This window comes from Parus major, chromosome 4, assembly GCF_001522545.3.
Source record: "Parus major isolate Abel chromosome 4, Parus_major1.1, whole genome shotgun sequence".
NCBI classification, from domain to species: Eukaryota; Metazoa; Chordata; class Aves; order Passeriformes; family Paridae; genus Parus; species Parus major.
In genome coordinates this window covers 45921920-45941590 of record NC_031771.1, presented here as the reverse complement: position 1 = coordinate 45941590, position 19671 = coordinate 45921920, and the positions used below count along the sequence as shown (strand labels likewise).

Below are 19671 nucleotides of genomic sequence, written 5' to 3'. Positions count from 1 at the left end.
TATGACTTTCTCAGCTTGTGTTCTCCTTTTGTTTTGTGTCCAAATGCTTTTTTCTTGTGTGTTAGTGCTTCTTTAGCAAATGCTACATCTTTTATGCTACCCCTCAAAGCATGTTTCCTACACTGAACATCTCTATGCCCAAAACATATTGTACATCTGATCATGCACTCATAAGTTTGTTCTTTCTGCTTGTTGTTTTTATCTTCTGGTATTTAACATGTCTGTTCTGGTATTTAACATGTCTGTTCTGGTATTTAACATGCAGTCTGAGTTTACTTACAAGTAATAGCTACACTGCTTTTCCTACAATCTTATTTTTTAAAATGTGTCAATAAAACACTAAAATTAAATTTCAAAAAGAGTGGGCTCCAGTCCTGAAAGTCATTCTGGACACAAAATTTCTGTAAAAGCATCTATCAAAATTCTTACAAATGGCTATGAATAGGAAAGTCGTGAAATAAAATTTCTTATGATGAAAAAAAACCCAAATTCCCCAAATAAAACATCCGTGTGCCAGCAAATGAAATATTAAAGCTGGTTTTGACTTTGTGTTTAATACCTAAATGCAATATATATTAAAATTTAATAAACTATTTCTTGCTGTTCCTTACAGCAGCTGGTCAAGATATGTCATGTTCTCTAGAAACGCTAAATGTTCACTTTGAACACAGAAAGGCCTAGTCCCATCACTGATAATAGAAGCATGGGGAAAAATTATTTTATTTCCTCTGCCAGCTTATCTGTATTGTCAGCATCATGTATAAAACTTCCTTTCAGGAAAACAGTCGAGAAAATGGCTACTTTTTATGACCAGAAGGAAGAACTGGGTTTGAGGGGTTCTTGTTGCTTGTATTTTTAAAATTGGACCTTTACTTCTCCCACATATCCCATATCTAAACATTTTTTGTTAATAGAGATTTAAGTTTCTGCAGAAATCTTAGCAGAACTGGAATTCATCTTTAGCCCCCAGTTATGCCATGAAACAGGGCACGAGTGATCAGAGGTCAGATCAGATCAGAGATCTCCTAGGTTTTTGCACATAGCTTTTGGTAAATGTTGTGGTGTACCACAGCAGGTCAGAGCAGACAGAGTGACCTGTGCACACACAGCCTTTCCCAACAGCTCCTGCCCTGTTGAGAGGGCTTATGTTCATCTAGGAGCGTCTGCTATTGCCTCCCACCCCCAGATACATTTCACCAAATACTATGTTATTGGTGCCACATGATTGCAAAAAGTACATTTCTCTTAAATGTTTCCTAAAAAATCCATGCCCAGCTCTGTCTTTAGGAAAAGCAGGTACCCCAGCCTGAAGAAATATGGTTCATTATCTTACTTTATAAAGAACATAATGGAATAATTTTATTTCACAAAGGAATGTAAGTATTTGGGGAAAAGAATTGTAAATGCTTTAAAAAAATTAATCAAAATCAAAGCTTTACTCTGTAAAGCTGCATCACATTTAGGTGTTCCTTAAAATGCTCTATTTATTTTCTGACTGAAACAAGGTACTACAAAAACTGACTTGAAGGGAAATGTGTAATGCACCCATTTTCTAATGCAAACAAAGAATTGTAATGCTTTATTCATTAGGAGTTAGAACCTTTTTACTTCCCAGCCTTTCAAACTGGATTTTCCCCTTTTAGATCTCTCAAAAATCTGTACCAATGGAAGTGAAAAACAGTTAACCCATGCCCAGTCAACTATCAGTTATTTATAAGAGTAAAAAAATTAGAAACCTCTAGTCACCTAAAGGATAAGTCACCTTTCCTTTTAAAGATTTAGCCACTGGTAATCAGAAACTTTGAGACAGATAAAACAGGTTTCAAAAAATGTTATACTAGGAAAGATTGTTCATGTTTGAAATTACATTTTCTATCAAAAGTTAGAGACAAAAAAACCCAAACCCCTACAATTGCAAATACTTTGACAATCATAGAATGGCTTGGGCTGGAAGGGACCTCAAAGATCATCTGTTTCCAATTCCCCTGCCTTAGGCAGGGATACCTTTCACTGGACCAAGTTGTTTTGAGCTCCATCCAAGCTGGCTTTGAACCCCTCCAGGGATGGGGCATCCACAGCTTCTCTGGACAGCCTGTTCCAGTGCCTCACCACTCTCACAGTAAAGAACTTCTTCCTGAGATGTAATCTAAATCTGCTCTTCTCAGTCTGAAACCATTCTTTCTTAACCTGTCAACTTGTAAACTGTCTCACCCTCTCTTTCCTGTAAATTCCCTCAGGTACTGGAAGGTCACATTAGGTGAAGATTAAGTAACACTGGTCCCAGTACAGATCCCTGAGGGACACCACATGTCACTGATGTCCATTGGGACTCCAAGCCATTGATAACTACCATCTGGATGCAACTATCAAACCACTTTCACATCCATCTAACAGTGCACTCATCAAATCCATATCTCTCCAATTTAGAAAGAAGAATGTAGTAGGAGACTGTACCAAAAGCCTTTCAGGAGTCCAGATAAATGACATCAGCAACCCTTCCCTTGTTCAGAGATCTGCTTATCCCATCACAGCCAGTATTGGTCATGCAGGACTTGAGATTATCAAACATGGACACGAAAAGCTTGCTCGAAAGTGTTACTCGAAACAGCGTTACTTTCTATCCTTGTGTCAGGACCGGCACTGTCCTAAGATCCTGGACTTTCTTGATGGGAATGGCAGTATTTTTGCTATATCAAAATGCCCAATCAGTCTGGGAGACAGCTCACTGTCCTGCTCCACATAAGTCACTTTCACAAGACTGTTTCCACAGCAATGTAACATGACAAACAAGAATGCCACCAAAAGATCAGTCAGGAAGGAAACCCAAGGAAAGACTGCTTCCAGGGCAGGAAGGCCTTCAGCACACATTCCTGGTTGCTCCCTACCATAATGAACAACTTCAGCTTGCAGGCAGCACATCTCAGGGGCAAACCTCAGTTTTCTGCAACGTCCTTGGGGATTTTCTTACATCAAGAACTAGAAGTAACAGTAATGACTAAAATCCAATATTTTTCCCTCAATACAATTTTTTTCTCCATCACATTAAGTATCTCAAGAAAGTAGAAACACATGCCTACAGTCAGAGCAGTAGTAGTACATTTAACTTGAACCAGCAGGAAGACATGCTTTCACATAGCCAGGAGAAACATACTACGAGACATTTGAAAACATGCTTTTATACCACAAAGTACTACATCTATCTGAAACAAATCAATGTTACATGTTTGCAGTTTTATGTACCTCAGTCAATCTGAAAGGCTTGTTCAATGAAGGTTTAACAAAACAGTATATAAGTGATACACTACCAAAAGCACAGAGTTGAAAAAGTAACAGCAGCAACAAAAAGAAGAATTTACCCACCTTCACATAGGCCCTGGGACAGAATAATGTGTACTATTTATTAGCAGACTGAAATAGCATCAAGTCAAGACAGACAAGAGTGAACACTCACCGACCATTGTCACGCCCCACGCCCCAGACTCTGATGCTCACAATGGGCTGAGAGTGCAGAACTGTGCGGTCCATGGGATCAATCAGGTTCAGCATGTCATTTTCCAGTATAAGGTACATGTCTTTGCCCTGCAGTTCCAGACAAAGTACAATTACACAGTACATCACCCTCTCAAACTGGCTGGGCTCAAGGTGTTATGACTGTGCTGTTCAGACTAGCTTCATCTTTACTCAAAGCTTTAGGTTGTTCCAAGAGTAAATGGAAAAAACTTCACATACTTCTGGTGTGAGAAAGATCTAAGATGTTATCTTGCTACTACACTTTTAAACAATCTCAATCACAAAAAGCTTTGATATCTTTTACATACAACTCATTCAGACCCAAACTACTGAGTTATTCAACAAGTTATGTGTTTATCTGTTTTTAGGTAAATTCTTCCAAATATCTGAGAAGACATGGTCTGTCCTCACAGTAAAAGCTTATATCAAAACCTGTACTTTTGAGGCAGAGTTCCTCCCTTCAAAGTGTTTTGTTTCCATAAATTTTAACCAATGGATTATGGGAACAGACAGCAATTTGTACGTGTCAAAAGATTTACTCTTTGAAGAAAGATGAAAGGGGAAAACCTAGCATTAAGATCTGAATGTGAATTCTGCTAGTGACTGCAGAATCTTGGAGCCAGGACTTCTCCACAATTCTTCTGGCATGTAAGAGCAAAGATAATGCTTATTTCTCTTACAGGAAACAAATTTAGAGACAATTTTCCTTTTGATGTTAATTCACAAATGCTTATCTTCCTTTTCTTGACAGCATTCGTAATAGGTCTGCAGCCTCTTCTATCACATGTAATATCCCTCTTCTTGGAGGCTGTAGAGAGATTCTTCAGACCATGAGATCCTGCAGAAATTATCCTGGACCTATTGCTGAGCAGTAAGATAAGCTCCTGCTGATCAGAAGGTGGAAGCTATCAACTAAACATATTGTTTCCTCCCATTTCTGACAGAATCTATACATGAACAGAAAGAATGGAAAGGGTCTGAATCCCAGCTGACTAATGTTTCAAAACGGACCTTTTTCTTCACCTCAATGACACAGAAACCCTCTTCCCACTTGATTACTGTGGCTCAAGTCTTTATGATGTCTAATTTTGTGTCTGGAGAAGCAATACATTAATGTTACTCTGTGAGAACTTTCTGACACTGTTTGTAGGCAAGGCAGCAAGGGGCAGGCACTGCCCATCTCCTCTCCCAACCCCAGATCTCCTAACAGGGATTGCAAGGGAAGCTGTGACACAGAGTTGGCAGTACAAGTACCAAGAGGGATGTGGGAGAGATAGGTGACACCTGGTATGAGCCAACACAAGCATATTTTGCCTGATGGAAAAATCACATCCGTGGCTGAGGTGCAAGGCTGGACATATAGGCTGCTTCTAGAGAAGTAGAAACAGATGTAGTTGTAGTAGTAATGCAAAAAAATGGGGCAAACCAGCAGCATTGAGACGTTAGTGCAGACAGAAAAAGAAACATCACAGAGAAAAAAAAGGGAGAAATTTGCTTGGAGGTCAGAAGCAGTAAACAAATTGTGTGAAGAATGCTACCAAGTGTCACAAAGATTGCTTTTTGGACCTATTTTATACTTATATATTTGCTCCAGAAGGAAATTATTACAAGAAAGAAAAATATGTTATTCATGCAAAATACACTGGGATTAGAGTAACAAAATGGAATTCAAATTAGCTGGGAAAAAATTGGAGAATGAGCAGATAAGCAACATAAGTCACAGGAAATTATCCTTGCAATGCTCAGGGGGATCACTTGTCTGCAGCCAGAAGCAATAAATTTTGCTAAATTTTGTTGCCTTATTATACAAAAGCTATTTTAGAGATGAAAGCACTGCATAGGTCAAAAAGAAATTATTTAGACAGGCTAGGAGCTTGAACACAGGCTTTAAAGTCTCAGACTGCCGAAGAGCTGCAAAGATCTGATGGTTTGAGATGAGGAAGAGACATGGAGAGAAAATGAATGAAGGAAAGAGAGGCTCAATCCCATTTTTTTCTGGAAGTGTTATGGGCTGTAGTATATAGGTCAATGGCAAGGAGGTACCTTTTTCATGTAAGTGATAATTCATGGCAGAAGAGCAACACAAACAGATGAATAGTGTTTTTCTTTTTAGTAGAAGTTCAATATTTATAATAATTTTTGTTTGAGCAAAAGGCATGAAATCCCACATTAAATCCACTAACTAAGCTTTTGCAGGTCAAGATTTTACCCAGGGTGTGGGAGGTTTCTGTGGTTTGTTTTGCGGATTTTTAAATCATGAAAACTTGGGACTAGTCCTTACCCCAATTTCAGTTTCATTACATTCTAGCTAAAGTAAATCTTTAGGCAACCTTGAAATTCCTGCATGCAGTAATTTAGCTTCATAATAGATTCCTGCTATAATTGCTCCATCTGATTCATCAGTGATGGAGTATAATTTTTTCAGGCTCCTCTCTAAAATGTGCCTTTTCTAATCACTCTTGAATCCTTATACTGCAGGCAGGAAAATGTGTCTGGATGTAATGAACTCTTAAAATCAGGAAGACAATTTATTTCAGGAGCCACCTATTCAAGCACAGTGTCTCTATTGTTTTGTCAAGAAGATTTTTCTTTTTTTATTTTTTTTTTTTTTAATGAATAGCACTCTTAATTTAAACATCCATTCAAGAGGACCAAAACTTTTCACTGGCTTGGCTTGAAAACCTGCGAGGGTTTCCAACAAAGAATAAGGGGATTGACAGAGAGAAATATAAAAAAATGTGAACACTAACTCATAAATCATGAGAGTTCAAAGTAAACAATATATTTCAAATTGATCAAAGTGCTGAAAAATGAATGAGATTACACACATATAAAGATGCTGGAGCTTTTTCTCTCCTAGGGTCAGCAGTAAGTCCAAAGTCCATGACTGACACATCTCTAATTGCTTGTCTAGATATATTATCTTAATAAAACTGTTCCCAGGTGTAAGGAAGAAAGAAAAACAATATTTTGTTCATTTATATGTACAATATATATTTCTTACATATAAAAATCCTTGTGAAATTATTTTAAATAGATGTAACACTATAAATGTATTCCTTTAAACATAATTTTAATTTTAAGGGCACTTTATTCTAGTAGCTCCCCTGTAGCATCTTGGCATTGCTGTGGTCATAGTCAGGATGGTGGACTCAAGCCATAGACTGGAACAATAACTTGGGAGATTGAATGTTATTTTTCCTGAAATCTTTAATGAAATGTAGACTAGTTTTTCTTTTTGATTTCTTTTTAGTTTGGCAGTGCCATTTCTCTTAGATTACACAAGGTAAAGTTACAACATTCACTCTTCTGTCACTTTTGTATTGTCACTTGTGTGGCAAATTCACAGTAGTGTAATGCTTCTGAAAATATGTCAGGAGAGAGGCAGAAAATAAGATTTGGCAGAAGTTTAAGTTGTTTCATGAACAATCAAATAACAAAGATGTTTTACCGTGTCTTTGTCTCCTGTGCCCTCTGTATGTCCCAACTTTTCCCTCCTTGTTTCACTTACTGACCCCTCAACATCTTCCACTTCTTCACATGTCCCCAGCACACCTATTTTCCACATCACAAAACCTAAAGTTTTCCCCGAGTTCCCACAGCATTATCCTCTATTTGCTGCCAACTCAGAAAGAAGCACAGAGCAACCGTGGTCCAGCTGATGAGAGCACACTGACCCTTCAACAAACCAAGAAAGAGGAAAGCTGGACTTCCTCTATTTCCCTCACTGTGTGGGAGTCTGGCATCCTTCAAAACTGGATGACAGTGGTGCAGAGACACAGGAGTTATTGGAGAGGAGCCAACAGACAGACTGATGACATATCATTAATTTCCTTCTGAAACACTGATAAAATAATCATCATAAGACAAACCATCTGTCCATCGGTTCCAATCTTCTCATACATTTCAGAACCACAACCCTGCCAGTGTGGTTTTCCTTAAAGCCCTTTGTCATTGTGAAATCTTTGAAAATGTTGTTACAAAGCATCACTTTCAGACCTCTGGTCAGGAGGAAGACTTACACTGATTTCCAACAGTTTGGCCTGTGTGTCCCCAACAATACCATTGCACAGGTGTGTACCAGCACAGATATAACATGAAAGTGAGCTCTTTGTGGCATCTGCTGCCCTGAGCAGTTTGGAACAACAAAGTCAACATTTTCCCTGAACACTTTTGTATATCTGGCAGTGCCAGGCTGAGGTAGTGAAACCCCAAACACAGAACATGGACATAGCTGTCTACAGAACTGGTCCTTTGAGATGTGTTATGATGCAAGAGGCATGTTCCAAGAGGAGGAGAAGTTCACTCTGTTCTTACCTCTCCCCAAATGCCAACAGTGTCTCTGATGTCATTTTTACAGTAAGAGAGCTGTCTGATGCAATTGTTCACAGCAACACTGCTCTTTCCTGGAGCCAGATCTTCTTCTGCCATTTCTACCCAGCCCAGAGATCGCACAGCAAAGCACTGAAAATAAAACCAAAAAACATCCGTCATGCATCATCAGCTAGCCAGTTAAGGTTAAAGATCTCCATCTAGAAAAGGAAAAAAAATTAAGGCCTTGTAGATGGGCTTATGCTCAAAGATAAGTAAATGAAAATCTAATTTGTAAATGGCAAGGTGAAAACATTCAAAGGAGCAAAAAAGAATGCATGACTTGCTATGAAAGATGCCTGTGGAGGTAACAGTAATGCCTGTCAATTAAAATTATTTTGTTAACATAAAGGAGGAAACAAGGGAGCAGTAAATATTAGGATACACACAAATACAAAAACAATAAAGGAAAAAAGCACAACTATAGATAGAGTAGAATTGAAATTTTAGCTAGAATCTAGAATTCTAGTTGAAAAGAAAGAAAACACTATTGGATTATGTCTCTTGTGAGATACCCACTGTTTGGCTTTTAACCAGAAAATTACATTTTTTTGTGGATTACAGCAATAACTTCTATAGTAAGTTTACCTAAGGTAGCAAATAATAACAAATTCAAAGCGAAGAAGATGATAAGCTATCATTTTCTAGAAATTCAAAATTACCTTTAAAATAAAACATTCTAATTATACATTTTTTAGCAGAAAGATGTTTATCCAACCAGAATACTCAGTTGGCAGAACAAACCAAGGCAATATTATTTTGCACATATGGTACTTTTTACAGACAAAACAAAATGGAAGAAAATGAACGGCACCACCTCTACCCTATATCTATAAAGGTAGAGAATAAAAGAAAAACACCAAAACCTGCTCATTTGCTCTCAGGCATTATGGTGGGAGAAATACAGACCTCACACTAAGTCAGCAGGAGTTTGTGTACGAGACCAAGACTTATTCCAGAGAATGTCAGAGGTGTTTCACTCGGAACTAAGAGTGTTTACTGTTGTACCTCCTGAGCACACACACCAGTTCTTTAGATGCTCCCTAGAGGTTCAGCAATAGTAGACCAGCACTCATGGTTGAGCGCTGCTGCCTTGTGCCACACAGCTTTCTTTGCTGTCAGCAGCATCCTGCGGGTCCTTGGGAAAGCAGACAAGGATCCTGGGAGCTGCTGAAGGAAGGCAGTGCTAGTGACTGCTGGGAGCCTGCTGCCACACAGCCCAGGAGCTGCAACAGCAGGCCCATGCTGCAGCCACCAATCCTGCTTAAGATGCAGTCAATAAACCAGCTTCAGAGCTCAAAAGCCAAAAATTCACTTGCCACTTCCTAAAACCTGCTGTGAAGTCAGTGAGCTGATCAAGCTCACACACCATCACTGGTGTGCTGTTTGGGAACAACTGCCCTGTCAACTCTGGCAAAGTAAGGGAAGAATAAAATTCACCAATGGATAAAAATATGAATGAGTTTCTCCCTCCCTTTAAAACTTCTCCTTCAGCCTTCTTCGAGTCTGCACAATGCATTCATCCAGGCTCACTCCACCAAGCAGGAAAACCAGCCTAAGAGCCTGCTTCCTGTAAGTCTGGTACCCACTCCAATGAGTCACTAATGATGTATCTCATCTCAGGTATCAGACAGCAAAGACACTCTGCAATTGTGTAAAACCCTTTTGTGAGTGTAGGCAAAAAAAAATTAAAGCCTTTTATGCCTCCATCTTTCCTGTGGATTTTTTTTTTCTTTTTTTTTTTTTTTTCCTTTGCAAACAAGGGAATCAACATGCAAATTCTCCCACAGTGCTGCTTTCTGACCCAGCTGTGCTGGAAACCCACAAAAATGCTGAATTTCACTTCTAAAGGGCAAAGAAGGAGAAGGTGAAATAGAGAACAAAGGAAGGGGTGCTCCTAACTTCAAGGCTACACAACGTACTAAAATAAACATTTTTAAACATTTTTAACAATTTAAAGCAATTATTAAGGTGATCTAATCTTAAGGTTGCAGAGTTGTTTCAGGCACATCACATGCTCATGAATCTTGCTAAAAGTGCTGCTATACCCACTGGGCTATTAAATATTTATCTTTGCAAGCTTTAAAAATACTGATTTTTACTGTACCAGAAGAAAGGTTTTTGTTTTTTCTTTACAAGTATTTAAATATTAAATTAAATAGTAGAATACTAGCAGAGAGAAACATTTTCTAAATCATAGGAGAGGTGAAGAACTAAATATATACAATAATAATAATATACAATACTGTTTCCTTGTTGCTCTTCCCATCTCAACCACATCTACAATTTGTTAGCTGCTTTCTGAACACAAGGATAAATATGGAATCACAGAATGCTTTGGGTTGGAAGAGACCTTAAAGATTGCCTATTTCCAATTCCCCTGCTGGGCAGGGACACCTTTCACCAGATTAGGTTGCTCAGAGGCCCATCCAACCTATACAGCCCTTGCACAGAACAGAGTGTATATTAAGGAGGCCAAAAAAAGATGAAAGACTATCAGGTCAACTTGACAGCAGGTAAATGTTTTATTACTAAAGATGATGAACTGTTTTGATATTATTTTCCTGGCCTTTTTTTATCCTGTTTGAAATTCTCTGGTGGCATCATCCACTATATTTATGGAGCCCACTGTCAAAACAGTACAGTGAGTTGAATGAAAACACTCTTGTCTACCCCAAATATTGCCCTCCTTGTGAAGGACCTGGCTTCTTTTCCTGCTTCTAATCCCTCTTGGTGCTTCCAAGTGAGGTAGACCTGAGAAAACCCTTGGCTCCTGGCACCTGACAAGTTTTTGTGTGTTTCACAAGAAGTCCTTACCATAACCCAAACAAAATGCTTCAGAACAGCTTCAGAAAACAAACCAATTTCCCAAAAACTCACTGCAAACAAAAACCTCTCAATAAACCCTAAAAAGACTCAACATTCTACTCACAAACAAAAGAGCACAAAACCCAGCAGAAACAAACCACCTAGTGTCTCCAGTCAGATATGACCCAATTTTTAGACCATGGGTGGCTGAGTTAGGTGTGACAGCAGAATTGCTTAGTACTCTAACACATTAACACAGCATCGTGGTTCCCTGCCTCCCACCAATGATACTGACAAGACAAGAGACAAATCACTTCCCTTGACTCCAAAGAGCTTTGACAATGCACTCTTATTGTCTTCTGGAACTAATATCTAGAGGCAAACCAAGCCAAGCTAAAAAACCAGAGTCAAGCTTTTCTTCATTAAGAGTCTATGAGCTCAGTAAAATCATCATTCCTGGCAATGCCAGTTTGTTATGCATCTCTGCTCAAGGCTTAGAGATAATTAGTGGCAATTACTTATTGGCCTGTCATAATTTCAAAGTAATCCTGATGCCAACTTTTGGTTTACTGTAGTCTAATCTATTTTCTCTCTTAGAAAAGGTTTTCTGAGCCTGGTCAGGCTGTCTGCTTGCCCTGAGACACTTTTCAAGAGCTGGCAGAGAAAAAAAGATTTGAAGAGAAACAAAAGAAGTTGATAAATACAGCAGGATGAAAGATATTTAGGAATTGTATACTGTGCAAACATTGCTGCTTGGGATTGGGAAGATCAAAGATACTACAACAAACGCTGCGTGGCTGAGAAAAGTGAATGAAAAAATATCATTTAAACCATGGTAAGTCAATAATCTTGTATTTTTATCTTGACTACAGACTTCACATTTCCTGCCTGGATACACAGGACATTGTGTAAAGAAATTGCACAGAGGAAAAAAAATCCACCTTATCACACACTAGCCCATGAAAAGACAGATGAGCAAAAATGAAAACACAGGTATTGCTGCTTGGTTTTACAGTCCTGGGGAGCCTATGTTCAAATAGCTGCAAATCCAATTAATGTTTCAGGGTTAATGATCTGTAACCTAATAACCAAATGAATAAATGCTGCCATCTGAACGCTGTATAGAGGTGTAAACCTCTCTTGAAGTGCAATTCTGATGCAAAAAATTGCCTGGGGAACTTTAGGACTGAAGAAATGAACAAACCACAGACCACACTTTTGCTCTTTGCCATTGCAAACCCTTCACCACAGGGCAAAGTTCTACTCTGCAGCAGCTTTTCCAAGAGGAACTCTGGAAGGACCTTTGGCAGGGCCACAGAACTGTGACATAGTTCTAACCATAAGCAAATGCACATTCTAGCTGTTGCCTCATGCAGTGCTAAGCATGTAGCATTACAGAAAATAAAAATAAAATAATCAAGAAAAACAGAGCAAATACAATCCCGCACTAAAGAGAAGATAAGAGATCAAGTGCACATGACTGATGGCAGAGTAGTACTGGAAACTGGATGGATCATAAAGCTGTGGATAGAAAAGATCCCACCATAGGGTGAAAATGAATTAGAACATCAGTTTGAGAACAACAAACCAATGAACATTACAAGACCACAGGCAGATGACTTTTTATATTTCACAGCTGGGGGCAGCCACTGTGAACACATCTACATTGAGTATGCTTGCCTTGATGCTTTAAATCTGTGCTACTTGTTTCTTCTCTACTTCCAAGCCCACAGGACTTGGTTTTAAGCAGTTTCCCTTTGTTTCCTTTTATATTTTTCCTTTTTAAAGGTTATATCTGCCTGCAGATATGCGTAAATCACTATAATATTTAATAAGGCCTTTTATCACAGACCACTGAGCAGGTTTGTGCCTGAGACACAGCATGTAGGTCACATAATTAACCATTTATTATGCAGCCAACATAACTTCCAAAATTTCACTTGCATTTTTCTTGATAGTTTGAAAATAAAAAGAGCGATCATATCATTTTATGCTTTGGAAGATCAAGTATCATAACATATTATCCTTCTATTCTGAGGAAGAAGTATGTTCCAGTGTATTTGCCTGCTACATAGCAAGAAAGATTACATTGATTTCAGATGAAAATACTAGAGAAGATCAAAGATAGAGTAACAAGAGAATAAAAAGAACTTATGCAATTAATGAACAAGCACTTTCACTTAATTAACATGAAGAGACTTCATTGCATCTACTTCCTCAAAGAAATACTCACAGATGTCACATAAAAGTTCTTAGCTACAAAAAATTCAAAATGCTTAATAAAAAACATACTAATAAGACTTCTCAACATTTCCAGCTTCCTGCTTTAGTTCATCTTGTCTTACTTGAATTACTGAAAATGCACATGAAATACAAAAATAAGCACAGAAATATTCAGGTCACAACAGAATTCAGAAATCACTAATAAATACTATTTCAGGCAGATAATTATAAACTTAACTCCCCTAGAATTAAATATGGAGACTTCACAAATATTATAGAATAACCTTTGTAATAAATTACTTTAGAGGCAGTCAGTATAAGTTTTTCTGCTTTCACAGTCATTCTCCAAGCCACTACAGTCTCATTCTTCCAGAACTGCAGGTTTCAATGTATAGGATGACAAAAGACCCTCTCTTGTTTTGAGCTTAATGCTTCTGTCTCAGTTGTTCCCCCTGGCTTACAGCCAGAGGTCAAATCTATGAAGACAAGAAAATACTGCAGGAACATTGTGCTGGTACAAGATTTTTTAAAATCCAGTCATTTTAGCAAAAAATAGAATGGACACTACTATTCTCTACTGACACCCCCTTCTGAGGAAGAAATTAAAATCACCTTATTCTTTTCTCCAGTCTTCTCAGCAAGAACAGGTTTTCACTTTAGATGCTTTACAGATAGCTTGACTTCAGATCCTAAGGGATGGGTTTATGCACTTCAATGTGAGCTAAGTGTGGTATGGGCTTTGTTTTAATGCAGTGAAATAAAACTTGTGCTTCCTCATTTAAGAAAAGCCAGTCATATTTTTCACCAGAAACTAATAAAGGATTTTCAAATTTGGGTCTGTCTTGCAGAGTAACTGAACTGTCAGGATAACCTGAGCAGATTTCATTATTCTGAGACAAACAAACATGACCTCAACAAACACACACGTGTGCTTTGTCAGCAGAGACAAGCCCTGCAGGAGTTTATAGAGCATAAAGAACATGTGCATTCCTTTCTTTAAAATTAATGCTCTGCGCTTGTTAACTTTAACCTGAAATGCTGTGTTTTCCCAATGTAGGCTCTTCTTCAGGCTGACAGATATAAGTGCTTTTAATGCCATCAGCAGTACTTTATTTAGTACTGGTGCATAATTTCAAAGGGAATATGCATGACATCCAAATTTTTTAAAAAAAACATCAAAATGCACAAAGAAACAAACCCCTGAAGAGCTCACAACCTTTAAGTGAACTCTTGACCTTATGAATCAATGGAGAAAAACCTTCCAGCTTTGCTAAGGTCAGAATTTCATGCCTCTTTAGAAGCAACATTATTACAAGTAATTTGATTTCTGCAGAAATTATGTTTACAACAGGATCCAAAGTCAATGAAGTTAAATCATTATTGATCAATTCCCACTTTTCAAAACCGCCTCAAATAAGCATGAATCCAGAGTCCAGAAATATTGATCCCTGGTGCACCTCCCACATTTGAGGACCCATTTACTGTCATGCAGTCTCCTTGAAGCACCATGGAGTCATCATCTCCAAACATACAGAATAATGCAGAACTGTGCAACATGGCAGTATGATGTATGGCACATCTCATGCTTTTACATCTCTTAAGAGATAAATACTACCCCTCTTCTCTTGGATGAAATGCAGAAAATTTTGACAAGGAAAACTTCTCATTTTTTAAAGTGAAACTTAGAAGTAGAACTAAAAATAAATACACATGCTGGCTAGAGCTATCTAAATATTGCTCTGTCATTCAACTCAATGTTCCACTTTAATTGATTTCTAAATGAACTTCCTCCATAAATGTACCTTTCAGATAGCCACAATGGACAAATAACTCCCCAAGTATGTATCATGTTGGTTTCAAAATGTGTATGTCCAATATATAATATAAATAAATAAATATACATACGTATTTATACATACACATAAATACAAACAGCATTTTTTCCATTAAAAATCTATGCCATGGAATGGTAAGCACTGAATTTCAAACGAGAAACAAGCTATTTCCCTGAGCTGCCCTAAACTGGCAAGGTAATGTAAATAATTGAAGAGAAATACAAAAATATCTGTCATTTCATTTTGTAGCAATACTATGAACAGACATTCATGCAGCAATTCACAATCAACAGGCCATTCTACAGCTGAAGCTGACAGAGGCTACAGAGGTCATTTCAGAGGTGAAATGGTTGGTTTCAAATGGGGAATATGAAGGGTTGGAAGTTGTGATTACCTCTGCCCTGTACTAGCAAAGATGCTGGTGAGCTGACAGGGAGGTGTGCTGGCAGTACCAGCCCAGGCTGTTCTAAACTGGGAGCTGCTTGCTGACAGAATCCATTGGTCTGCAGAACAACCACACAAAGTTTTTGCCTGTGGCACATGAGTATGATGAACTGCTGCTTCTCCCAGTTTCTTTCCATTCCTGAGGGTTTCTTCAACCATCACACACAAAGTACTGCTGGCCCATGAAATGTCTACTGTGTTGCACCATAAAGCAGTGAATAAATTGTGATTAAAAGCTACTAAAACAAGCAACATTCAACTACTAGAAAGTGAAGATTCTTAAAGAAAAAAAAAAACTAAAAAACTTAGATCAGCAGCCTGTGGTTTTCTGTGTTCTACTGAACCACCACAGTTTGTTACATGGTTGTCCACAGCAAGATGCTGTATGCAAACTCCAGCCAAGAAAAACTGGACTGTGCACTTCCATGAGAAAAGTACTGTAGATGACACTGGCACAGCAATAGAATCTGCCACCATGGAAGAAACAACATCATTAAGGAAAAAAAAAAGGTACATTCATGTTTTCTCAAACATAGCCAGCACTTACCAGTATTACATGCCTGAGAGGCCACAGCAGCACATTGGGTGTCCCACAGCTGCAATTCCAGAGGCAAGGCTGCCTCCAGTGTCACCTCACCTGACTGGCAACCAGGGAAGCTGCCTCCCCAAGGACAGCGGTCACAACTTGGCCACTCATGGCAAAGGTAGTAATTGTTCCAAGAGCAAAGCATGACCTGCACAGCTCCCATCTGCATCATTCATCCTCCTGTAATCCATTTGGCATCTATGTTCTTACTACCCCGACAAACCTGGCCAACACACCTGTGGCAGACACAGCCACTGTCTTTACTGGCCACGAAGATATTTTGTTTTGATTTCAAAAAAAGATGTTCCTATGATTTCTCTTTTCCTAATCCTGCAGAAATCTCACAACCCAGTGCAAACCTTTTGTACAGTGTATCTTAACAAAGCAAATCCTGATAATGCCCCCAAACACAAGGTGTGATTCTTGCATTACAAACTTAGAAATTAATGGTAAATATTCAAGCAGTTTCCATTCTTTTTCACATGAGGAATGGCTTTGTGATGTGTTTTTCTAAGGAAGAATATTAATAAAATCTCTCCTCTACATCCCTCTTGCTGTTTAGGCACTTGTGTCCTGATTGTGCGTGTTTGGTTCACAGCTAATTAGATGCCAGAGATATATGGGATTCCTAGGAGTGAAAGACATGTAATATTTTGAAGGATCTCATTATAATCTTGAATGGCTTGAGAAGTTATGCTACATTATCCCAGATATTTATATTTTACATGTAATATAACAAATGTAACTGTATGCCCTTATAAAGTAAATCCATGAGATTTGGGAAAATGCTACATCTTCCTCTGCCCTGAAGTTATCTTCATATTTGATTAAACAAGACTCCATTTAGGAACAAGGTGGAAACAAATAGCCTCTAGATGGAAATCTGTATTATGATGTACATCACATCATGATATTACCAGTTTTTACCTAATGACACAACAGATGTCAATAGTAATGACTATCATTCACAGAGATAAATAATAAGCAAACATTCTCAGAAAGGTCTAATGCACAACATGAAAGAGACTATTTAAAAAAATAAATCATTGAGGATATGTATTTTAGTGCTTTAGCTAGCTATTTCTAAAACTACTTTTGAAGCAGAACATTCTCAAGCACCTGCATCATTTACCTGCAGCATCTCTATGGATGGGAGGGTGTCTTAATGCTGCTAAGGGCAAACAGCCAAATTCAGAGACAACAAACCAGTTTAGAAACAGCCACCCCCATCACTCACCATTGCTACCCAGGAGCTGCAAAGGTGGAAGGGAGAATTACAATTCAATCAGCTGGTCAGCAAGACTAGTCAAGGTGGGAAAAAAACCCATAAAAACCGCTTTATTCAAAACTTGAAATTAATACAAGGGTTTATATATTCTGGTTCCCTTTTAAGAATAAAGGAATGGGTACAAGATTTCTTCTAGTGCTATTTCCTAGGGAATGAAAACAAAAGATTGTTTTGAAAGAAATAAATTCCTAATCCAAAATCAAACCAAAATACCACCTTAGAAGCAAAACTGTTGAAGATACCCTATTTCTCCTTTAGACTTGATCTCCTTTTGTAAAGAGATTTAAGATGGAATGAACTCCTTAAATTTAATTCATTGGAATTAATTGAACTGAGGCTTTCTGAAGCATTTTGTGAGCTTGTGAGAAGACTGTAATGCAGTCTGAGGTATAGTGCTGGAAAATGCTGAATACCCCCTTGCTTGCACTAAGAATTTTAGAAGCTACTCTGACGGTAAAAAAAGAATCCTTTCTTGGGATTGCTGGGCATGGCAAAAGCTCCTCTCAGGTTAAGTCTTCCCTTGGGTCAGAAATCAGATTCATGCCCATCCCCAAGGGTATATATGCTGCATATTTACACATGATCCTGTGTCTAGGCAGCGTTTTTGCTTCGGGAAAGTACCAGAAAGAAGCAAATATACAATATACAAAACACATACACCTGCTTCCATAGTAAGAAAAGCAGTGAAGATAGGGATATTCAATCTTTGTGGAGCATGTAGTATTTTGTAAAATTATTTTGATAGTGTTTAGATGGATTATTTTGATTTACAGGCCACTTTCACAAAAGCCACAAGTCAGCTTGCCAAAGGCCATCTGGTTAAATGCTAAAACCCAATTAATTCATAGAAATTCATCACCAATTCACTTTCTATGTCTCCAAGAGTGTTTTCATTCACCTACAGGTGAATCACTAAATTTAAATACCTGTTAACATCTCCTGATACTCTCTCTCTCGGAAATAGTCTCATTCTCTTCCTTTGAGATACAGAACATTTATTGGTTTCTAAAGCAGAAAACAGTCTTTTGGAGTAAATGCCTGGGACTTCCACAGGTTTCAATACATTCTTCCCATTCTTAGATAATGGTATATAGTTAAAACTGCTCTAAAATGGTAAGGCTGGAGAAGTGAAGCTTTGTTGAGCAGACTAATGTGGATAGAGAATTTGAAAATCCAGGCTCAAAGAGAAAAGGAGAAAATAAAGGCACATCCAAATGTCAGGCCAAACAAGCCAATCTGTAAAAGGTTTTAGAGGAAATCAGTCACATGGGCTTTCCATTTTTCATCCATTCCTAGGGACAGTGACAGGTATCCCAGGACGTTCTGTTTCTATATATGGACATAAGAAAAAATTTAGCACCTTCCTATGTTTTTACATAGGGACATCATATTTTGTAACAATGAAAAACAAGACAACCCAGAAGAAGTAACAGCCTGGGATTGGTAAAAGCATCTTTTGCCTTCCTAGAAACTCAATTAGGAAGGCACACATTGCTCTATAAATTAACCAGGAAGGTTATGATCTGTCTCCTGGGAAGCACCAATTCAAAACTCATTTCTAGCTGTGCATGTTTCACATGCAGAATTAGGATCCTCATCAAGCACAATGAGCCATCTCTTCAAGAAATTTCTGCCAAAATAAATTACTGAAATTAAGAAGCTGGATGTAGTAATTCTCCTCTTTCCCCTTCTCCTTTATGACCCTCTGCAGACAGCCTGACTGAGATGCCATGGATATCAAACTATGAACTGCATCTTAAGCACATTATACACAGTGAAACATTTGTTCTTTACTGACAATTATGAATGCTTAAATGTGTTGCTGCAGAAGTCACTTTTCTTACAACAATTACATTAATTATATTACATGCCTTTCCCAAAAGAGGCATTTTTGCCGTGCTTCTATCTTTGCAGAAGTTGACACTCTGGGGGAAGACAACTGCTAGAGTTTTCCACAAGGTGGCACGGTTCCCTTTGCTGAAATACAGCATTAAACATGCCACAGAGAAGCTGTTTTTTCCACAAATGTACTGGCCAATGTCATGAATAGCTTTAAGGTCTCTAACATACCTCTAATAAATTTTGTTTTAACTAATTCCTCCAATAGATACTTTAATGAGTTAAAAAAACTTTCCTTCTCTTGTGATGAAATGACAAAGTATTTATCTGTGCTTGCTGCCACACAAAAGCAAACTTCAATCAAAGATAGTTAAGGCACATAATTTTGCAGGGGAGAGCCTAAAGGGCTAAAAATACCTGATTTTTCCAAGTCATCGACTTCAAATCCTATCAGACTTCTTTCAGTCTCTCAATATTTGGGGTAAAATGGACTAGCAAAGAATCCACCTACCCCATCCATGTGAGAAATTAAGATCCTAGAGCATTTTCCACAGGCGAAGATTTTCCCTGCTGTTTCTGGACCACTTACCATTCCTGTGACATATGGCAATACTTGCCCTGCCCTTGGGGCACAGGCAGATCAGCTCTGCCCTCAGCCTCTGCTGCTGCAAACCAAATACCGTAAGGCTCGTCATGAAAGGAACAACTCTATAATTCTCAGGACTGGAACCTAATGCTCATCACTCCTTCAACTCCTTTTACAGTGC

The 19671-nt window shown here is 38.2% G+C and overlaps 1 protein-coding gene across 16 annotated transcripts in view; it reads right to left on the bottom strand.

Annotated features, from left to right (window-relative positions):
• Positions 1 to 19671, bottom strand: part of APBB2 (amyloid beta precursor protein binding family B member 2) — a 162364-nt gene that overhangs the window by 36429 nt on the left and 106264 nt on the right. For all 16 annotated transcript variants that reach the window (XM_015624830.2, XM_015624838.2, XM_015624839.2 and 13 more), the window contains 2 exons: positions 7828 to 7974; positions 3452 to 3579 (listed from right to left, as the gene is read on the bottom strand). In XM_015624830.2, coding sequence (XP_015480316.1) covers positions 3452 to 3579; positions 7828 to 7974 — 275 coding nt within the window. The remainder of the gene's footprint in view (positions 1 to 3451; positions 3580 to 7827; positions 7975 to 19671) is intronic.